Source organism: Cetorhinus maximus, chromosome 31, assembly GCF_964194155.1.
Source record: "Cetorhinus maximus chromosome 31, sCetMax3.hap1.1, whole genome shotgun sequence".
Classification (NCBI taxonomy): domain Eukaryota; kingdom Metazoa; phylum Chordata; class Chondrichthyes; order Lamniformes; family Cetorhinidae; genus Cetorhinus; species Cetorhinus maximus.
The window spans coordinates 12,816,284-12,824,535 of NC_135909.1; the positions used below are offsets into that span (position 1 = coordinate 12,816,284).

The 8,252-nt window shown below is 44.6% G+C and overlaps 1 protein-coding gene across 1 annotated transcript; it reads right to left on the bottom strand.

Moving 5' to 3' along the window:
* Nucleotides 1-5,630: 5,630 nt before the first annotated feature.
* On the bottom strand, nucleotides 5,631-6,010 carry LOC144670266 (histone H2B-like). The gene has a single exon (XM_078532754.1). The coding sequence runs from the start codon at nucleotides 6,008-6,010 to the stop codon at nucleotides 5,633-5,635; it is 378 nt and encodes a 125-aa protein (XP_078388880.1). The 3' UTR covers nucleotides 5,631-5,632.
* Nucleotides 6,011-8,252: the final 2,242 nt, after the last annotated feature.

Below are 8,252 nucleotides of genomic sequence, written 5' to 3' on the forward strand. Positions count from 1 at the left end.
TGAACTCATCCTCAACAACCTGCCTGTGGCAGATGTATCTATCCATGGCAGGAGCTGTTGGAGTGAACACTGTACAGTCCCTAAGGAGATGAAGACACATCTTTACATCGAGGATACACTCCATTGTGTTGTGTGGCACTACCACCGTGCTAAATGGCATATATTTCAAACAGATCTAGCACCTCTAGTCTTGGCATCCATGAGGTGCTGTGGGTCATCAGCTGCAGAATTGAACTTAGCCACAATCTGTAACCTCATGGCCCGGCATATTTTCCACTCTACCCTTACCATCAAGCCAGGGAATCAAACCTGGTTTAATGAAGAGGGCAGGAGGGCATTCCAGGAACCGCACCAGGCATAACTAAAACGGAGGTGTCAACCTGCTGAAGCCACAAAACAAGACTAATTTCGTGCCAAACAACATAAGCAGCAAGTGATAGTCCCGAGTTGAGCTATTCCACAACCAACGGGTCAGATCTAACTGTGCAGTCCTGCCACATCCAGTCATGAATGGAGGCTTCACAAATAGCCCCATCGTCAAAGTTTGAGGAGCCCAGCACATCAGTGCAAAAGATAAGGCTGAAGCATTCGCAACAACCTTCATGCAGAAGTGCTGAGTGGCTGATTCACGTCGGCCTCGTTCGGAGGTCCCCAGCATCACAGATGCCAATCTTCAGACCATTCGATTTACTCCACGTGATACGAAGAAACGGCTGAAGGCACTGGGTACTGCAAAGGCTATGGGCCCTGACAATATTCCAGCAATAGCACTGTAGGCATGTGATCCAGAACTTGCTGCGCCCCTGGCCAAGCTGTTCCAGTATGGCTACTACACTAGTATCTATCCTGTGATGTTGATAATTGCCCAGGCACGTCCTCTATAAAAAAAGCAAGACAGATCGAACCTGACCAATTACTGCCCCATCAGTCTACTCTCGATCATTAGTAAGGTGATAGAAGGGGCCATCAACAGTGCTAACAAGTGGCAATAACCTACTCAATGGCGCTCAATTTGGATCCCACCGGGGCTACTCAGCTCCTGACCTCATTGCAGTCTTGGTTCAAACATGAGCAGAAGAGCTGAACTCCAAAGGGGAGGCGAGAGGGACTGCCCTTGACATCAAGGGAGCATTTGACAGAGTGTGGCATCAAGGAACCTTAGCAACACGAGTCAATGGGAAACAGAGGGAAAGCTCTCCGCTGGCTGGAGTCATTTCTAGCACAAAGGAAGGTGGTTGTGAGCGTTGGAGATCAATCATCTGAGTCCCAGGATGTCACTGCAGGAGTTATCCAGGGGAGTATCCAAGTCCCAATCAACTTCATTTGCTTTAGGAATGACTTTTGTCCATCAACTGCGGGAAATGGGCATGTTTGTTGATGATTGCACAATGGTCATTGCCATTGCTGGTCATTCGCAACTCCTCAGGTACTGAAGCAGTCCATGTCCAAATACAGCAAGACAAGGACATTAATCAAACTTGGCCTGACAAGTGGAAATTATCATTCGCACCACAGAAGAGCCAGGCAATGGCCATCTCCAACAAGAAAGAAAGTAACCATCGCTCTTTGACATTCAATGGCATTGCCATTGCTGAATTCCCAACTATCAACATCCTGGTTGATTGATCAGAAACTGAACTGGACTAGGCATATAGATACAGTCGGTACAAGCACAGGTTAGAGGCTAGGAATACCGCGGCAAGTAACAAACCTCCTGGCTCTCCAAAGCCTACTCACCATCTGTAAGGCACATGTCAAGACTGTGATGGAATACTTTCCATTTGCCTGGATGAGTGCAGCTCCAAGCACACTCAAGCAGCTAGACACAACCCAAAACAAAGCAGCCCACTTGATTGGCAACCCATTCAAAAACATTCACTCCCTCCACCACTGATGCACAGTCGCAGCAGTGTGTACCATCTGCAAGGTGCATTTCAGAAACTCACCAGTCCTCCAGAAACAGCACCGTCCAAACCCACAACCACGAGTTTTTAGAAGGAGAAGGGCAGCAAGCACATAGGAACACCACCACCAGGAAATTTCCCTCGAATCCACTCACCACCCTGACTTGGAAATATACCGCCATTCTTTCACAGTTGCTGGGTCAAAATCCTGAAATTCCTCTCTTAACAGCACTGTGGGTGTACATACACCACATGGACTGCAGCGGTTCAAGAAAGCAGCTCACCACCACCTACTCAAGGGAAACTAGGAATGGCCAATAAATGCTGGCATAGCCAGGGATGCCCACATCCCATGAATTAATATAGGGAGAAAAAAACAGCTGCCCCTTTCAGCATCTGGCACTGAACGTGTGTTGAGAATTATTGTCTATCTGTCAGTCTCTGTCAATCAGTGTATGTGACTGAGTATGGGATTCATTGTATAACATTCAATCTCTGGGATTGTTTACGTTTTGATTCATTCGATGCAAATTTCCAGCTCAGTTACAGACCACTGATGTGGTAGCTATTAAGCAAGCAATGTTTGTAAGTTATGGCCCAGTGTTAAATGTCTGTCACTGTGAACACATTTGTGAAAGATAATGTATCTTTCAACCTGCTACTCACTTGGGATGCGGGTGTAACTCAGGTTATACTGATCGATTTGATCTGTGACACTCAGTTTGATTCTGAGTAAGAATTTTGATATGGATGTAAAATGGAGATCAGTCTGGAACTGGCACAGTATTCTCAATCTGACATTGAAAATTTAGGATTAGTATGAAAGTTACAGCTCAGTTCATACTCATCGAATTGATATTGTATCTTTTTGATTCATAAAACTGGAATCAACGTTTGTATCTCAGGTTATACTCGCTTTCAGAATATCTCGCTCTGAAAATGTACTTGAGTTTTGGATTTGCATCTAATGTATATGTGAGGACAGACAATGGGAATTGACACTGCAATTTATATACCCGTGATGTGTGCAAATATTGGACTGGTAATTCACATGAATCTCAGAGTATATTATTCAGGTTTATTCTGTAAACTTGAAACTGACACCGTTGTGTCCGTTTTTCTGATATTTAAATGTTGAAATGGAAACAGCGTCTGTCTCTCCTGCTTTGTTTGATTGATGGATTGAAAATATCACTCTGGAACTGATGACCTGCCTGTGTCTCTGTGCTCTGTCAGTTATAAAGTACGTACTGTGTGAGAGGAGCTGGCGGGAATCTTCATTCTAACTTGGCTGGTGGAAACATCACATTTATTCCGGTTCCTTCATTTATTTGCCTGTATATTTTAGAATATAGAGTATATTTTTGAACTCAAGTGCAACTGAGGTTGAAGACACCGATTCCTTTAGTTTAATCTGTCTATTAATAATCATTATGAACGGGTTGAGAGTCTGTAGCTCTAATTGGATACTCTGTTCTCAATCAAATTCCTAACCAATCGGAGAGCCAGGGGGAAGAAATTGGAAGTTTGGATTGGCTTACATTTTCAAATACGAAATGTCCGCCAATTTCAGTACAGGAAAAATACAAAATAACTGAACGCCAGTTTGAATGTGTCAACCTCTTATCTGTAACCGGCGGTAATAAGACCCCGTTCAGCAATTTAAATCAGCTCAAATCAGTGGAAAAGCAAAAACGTATAGATTACCAACCAACTCCTTCACACAGACTTCACGGGGGCTGAGAAAAGCGGCTGATTTCTGATCCTCTCCATTAAAAGCGGCCGGGAATGTTACAACAGGGAGTGCGGAGAAAATCCCCGACACCAAACCGCCTGGGACAGGCAGCTTTGTGTCCGGAGAATAGGGAGACCCGGGGGGAGGGGGACGGGTGCAGATCTGAAACCGCAGAAATGGACTCAGGTCCTGCGAGTGCTCAACTCTCACTGATTCCGGCCTCTGGGAAAACTGCGGAATAAACAGATGAGCCCGAAAATGTCCGCTCCGTTTCCGAGTTTACTCTATTCCTGGAGCGGCGCTCAGATCACCCAAGAGTAAAAACAAAGCATTTAATGCACCAGTCGTGACATTTTTCATAGTTTTCATGAATGTACCGGGACAAACTCGATATTTATGACTATGAAATATTTTTGAAAATGTCGACTCTGACTCTGTTTCAATTCTTCAGTTCACTAAAGCGGGAGATGTGAGAGCAGAGAAACCGCGCAATGCAGAGAGGGAACTGAAAACACAAGTAAACAAATCAGAAACAGATAAATCCACCGTTACAATAACTCCATCTCCTGACAGTGAGCAGCCCTTTCAATGATCCTGTGAGTGGCTCTGAAAAGAGCCTTTGGGTTATTAGATTAAAGAATGGCCGCTTCACTTGGTCTTCGAGCCCGCAGCGGCGCTGGTTTTCTTGGGCAGGAGCACGGCCTGGATATTAGGCAGCACCCCGCCCTGAGCGATGGTCACCCCTCCCAGCAGCTTGTTGAGCTCCTCGTCGTTGCGGACGGCCAGCTGCAGGTGTCTGGGGATGATGCGGGTCTTCTTGTTGTCCCGGGCCGCGTTACCGGCCAGCTCGAGGATTTCAGCCGTCAGATACTCGAGCACAGCAGCCAGATAGACCGGGGCTCCGGCACCCACACGCTCAGCATAGTTGCCCTTTCTCAGGTGCCTGTGAACACGGCCCACCGGGAACTGCAGTCCAGCCCGGGAGGAGCGAGACTTGGGCTTGGAGCGAGCTTTACCGCCGGTCTTTCCTCTTCCAGACATTTCACAATCTCACTAACACTTTCACAGAGAATGAGGAAATCCGCTCACATTCGCTTCTCTTATAAATTCGGGAGGAATGGTGCTGCGGGAATTGCTGATTGGTCACTTTGTGCTGCGTCTCATAATGTTGTTCATATCACCAATCAGATATCTACTGAACTCACCAATCCGGAGACTCCACGGGCTGAGGGCGGAAAATAACGGCGCCAAATTTCGATAATTCAAACGATCTTTTTTCAAATTTTAAAAGCCCGCCAAATTTTTAAAAAGAAATGAAAAAGAACGGACTTCTTAGAACATAGTACGAATTGGAAATGACGACGAAGCTTTAAAATTACGCGTCCCTAATGGGACTATTTCACATTTTATCCCATGTTCCAAATCGCTTTTCGAATCCGTGATCCGGGGGTCAATCTCGATCCTTTATGAAACCCTGTCAGCAGCCGCAGAAAGTCCCATTTACATCGTTCTGCAAACGGACGGTATATTGTAGATATTTATGACAGAAAAAACTGAACATTTTTGCCAGCGTTGAGACTGAAGGTTCCTACACAACCGGGGCTGATAGGAAGTGAACTGATCGATTATTGAGACCAAACTTGATTAGAACTGCAGACTGAAGCATTTGCTTCTATTCTCTCTCTCTCCAAAACCAGGGAAAGGGGCCGAATATTAACGCGTCTTAAAACAAAGCGCCGAGGGTAATGGGCAAGTCATTAATTGATGAGGCATTATTAACCAGACTCAATAATTGAACGAGGGTTAAATCTACATTACCGAGAATTGCTGTGATTGAAACAAAAAGAAAATAACAATTAGATAATTCAAAATTCTTCACAGTAAAGATCATAACTTTAGAAGTGAAGCAATCGTATAGCTTTTTCAGAGAGATTGTGGGTGGCTCTTAAAAGAGCCGTTGTGTTTCAAGTGTTTTTCAGTACATTGCGGGGTTTTACTTGGAGCTGGTGTACTTGGTCACCGCCTTTGTCCCTTCCGACACGGCGTGCTTGGCCAGTTCCCCGGGCAGCAGCAGGCGCACGGCGGTCTGGATCTCCCGGGAGCTGATGGTGCTGCGCTTGTTGTAATGGGCCAGGCGGGAAGCCTCACCCGCGATGCGCTCGAAAATATCGTTCACGAACGAGTTCATGATGCTCATGGCCTTGGAGGAGATGCCGGTGTCGGGATGAACCTGCTTCATCACTTTGTAGATGTAGATGGAGTAACTCTCCCTCCTCGACTTTCGCCGCTTCTTGCCGCCCTTTCCTGCCGGTTTATTCACCGCTTTCTTGGCGCCCTTCTTAGCAACTGGTTTCTTCTTCTCAGCAACCATCTTCAATCTCAATTTCAGCCACAGAAATAAACCAAACCCCTTCCGTCCGCTCATTATATAGACAGTCTGACAGATATATGCTAATGAGGAATGGGGAGACAATGATTTTGATTGGACATTTCTAAAACTAAACACGTCATCTATTTTTGTGATTTTCCGAATGGATTGATCAATAGACCAATTATATTTAGCTTTCTCCACCAATCATAAGCCTCCTTACTACAATCAGGAAATACATTTTACAAAGCACCTCTCCAGCCGGAGTTTCTCAGTGTGTAAAGATACACCGGGAAATGGCGCCTGGCTGTCGGTGCGAGGGACTGTATAGGAATGTGGGTTCATTCAGGAATTGTGAGGCTCTGGTAATGTGCGTGATTTACTCACTGTCTGATGCTGTGTGTGAGTGTGGGGTTCCTTCACTGTTTGGAAGGCCGTGGTACAGTGTGCGTGGCCTGGATTTATTCTGTATCTGTGACTTGATGGGACCATGTCTCAATGTTGGATTCATTTGATATCCTGAGGCTCATTGTGCATCTGTCCGTTATTGGTGCATGTAAATGAAATAATTCGCTTCTTGGGACTACACGCCAGTGCGAAATTAAATCAGTATGTGTTTCTGTCCGCCACGAAAATTATTGGATTTATTCTGTACCTGTCAGTCTCTGTAACTGTATGTTAATGATTTTTTTTATTTGTCAGTCTCTGGCATTGTAGGTCAGAGTTGTATTGATTCGATGTCTTTCAGTGTGTGGTACTATCTCTGAGTCTGAACTTCTCATTCACTGTCAATGTCTGATAATGTGTGTGAATGTGAGACTAACACTGTACCTGTCAACATCCGTTGCTGAATAGGAGTGTGAAATTCAGTCTGTATCGGTCAGTCTCTGGTACTGATTCAGAGTGTGTGATTCAATCTCAACAGGCCCATCTGTTGCAGTTTTTGACAGAAGTAATCCCACTGTCACTTACAGCACCAAAGAGTGTTAAATGTAGAATTTGCCTCAATGGATAGTATTGGATATGAGTGGGATCAATCCTCTCTCAATCAGTGGCACTGTATGGGAGCTTGCAATTCATTTTGTTTCTGTTGGACTCTGGTACCCTGTGTAAGCGTTGATGCCTTTTTGTAACTCAGTGCCTGATGTCTTCAGAAATCAAGGATTCATTTTGTCTCTGTCAGTCCTTGGCTCTGAGATTCCTCTGTGTTTCTTAGTCTGTGGCATTGTGTGAATGTCAGATACATCCTGTATCTCTACATCTCTGGGATAATTTGAGAATCACCCTGTATCTATCAGTCAATGTGCTTTGTGTGATGTGGGATTCATTCTGTATCTGTCACTCTCTGGCACTGTGGTGAACGTGGGATTTTTTTTTAATGTATATCTTTCAATCTCCAGTACATTGTGACTGTGGAATTCATTCTGTTTCTGATAGTCTCTGGCATGGTGTGCATGCTGGGATTCATTCTGTGTTAGTCTCTTTTTTACTGTGCATGTATTGGTCTTCATACTGTATGTCTCAGTCTGTGGTGTTGTGTAAGATTTGCTGAGTAGTCTCTAGTGCTGTATTTTTTTTATTCATGTGATCTGGGCTTTGGTGGCTGGACCAGCATTTATTGCCCATCCCTTGTTGCCCTTGAGAAGGTGGTAGTGAGCTGCCTTCTTGAACCGTTGCAGTCCATGTGTTGTGGGTGCACCCACAGTGCTGTTAGGAAGGGAGTTCCAGGATTCGGACCCAGCAACAGTGAAGGAAGAGCGATATAATTCCAATTCAGGATGGTGAGTGACTTGACTGTAGGTGAGAGAGACAGTTATTGTTTAGTTCTCAGTCTTTGATGCTGCATGTGACTCTGGGATTGATTGTGTATCTGTATGTCATATTTATCTCAGAAATAGTGTTCAAAATGCTAAGTTTAACACCTTCAAAAATTTAGGAAAATAGATTTATCATCCCCATCCTTACCTGGTCTGGCTTATATTGGATCCTAGGACCAAGAACAGCAATGAAGTTGACTCTGAACTGCCATCTACAATTGCCGAGTAAACCACTCAGTTGTATTCAAAAAGGCAGCGCACCAACATGTGAGTTTGTGTTTGATGTGAGTTTGTGACTATCTTTCATTGTCAGTGGTAATTTTTGTCTGTGTCAGATAAATGGAATATTATTCAGACTCAGGAATTTGGAGTGTAGTATTTAGTATGTATCTGTCAGTTTCTGGTAATGGACATGTCGTTGATAATCA

What these genes read in the sequence shown, in the direction of transcription:
- LOC144670266 (XM_078532754.1), bottom strand. Translation starts at nt 6,010, where the DNA reads ATGGTTGCTGAGAAGAAGAAACCAGTTGCTAAGAAGGGCGCCAAGAAA.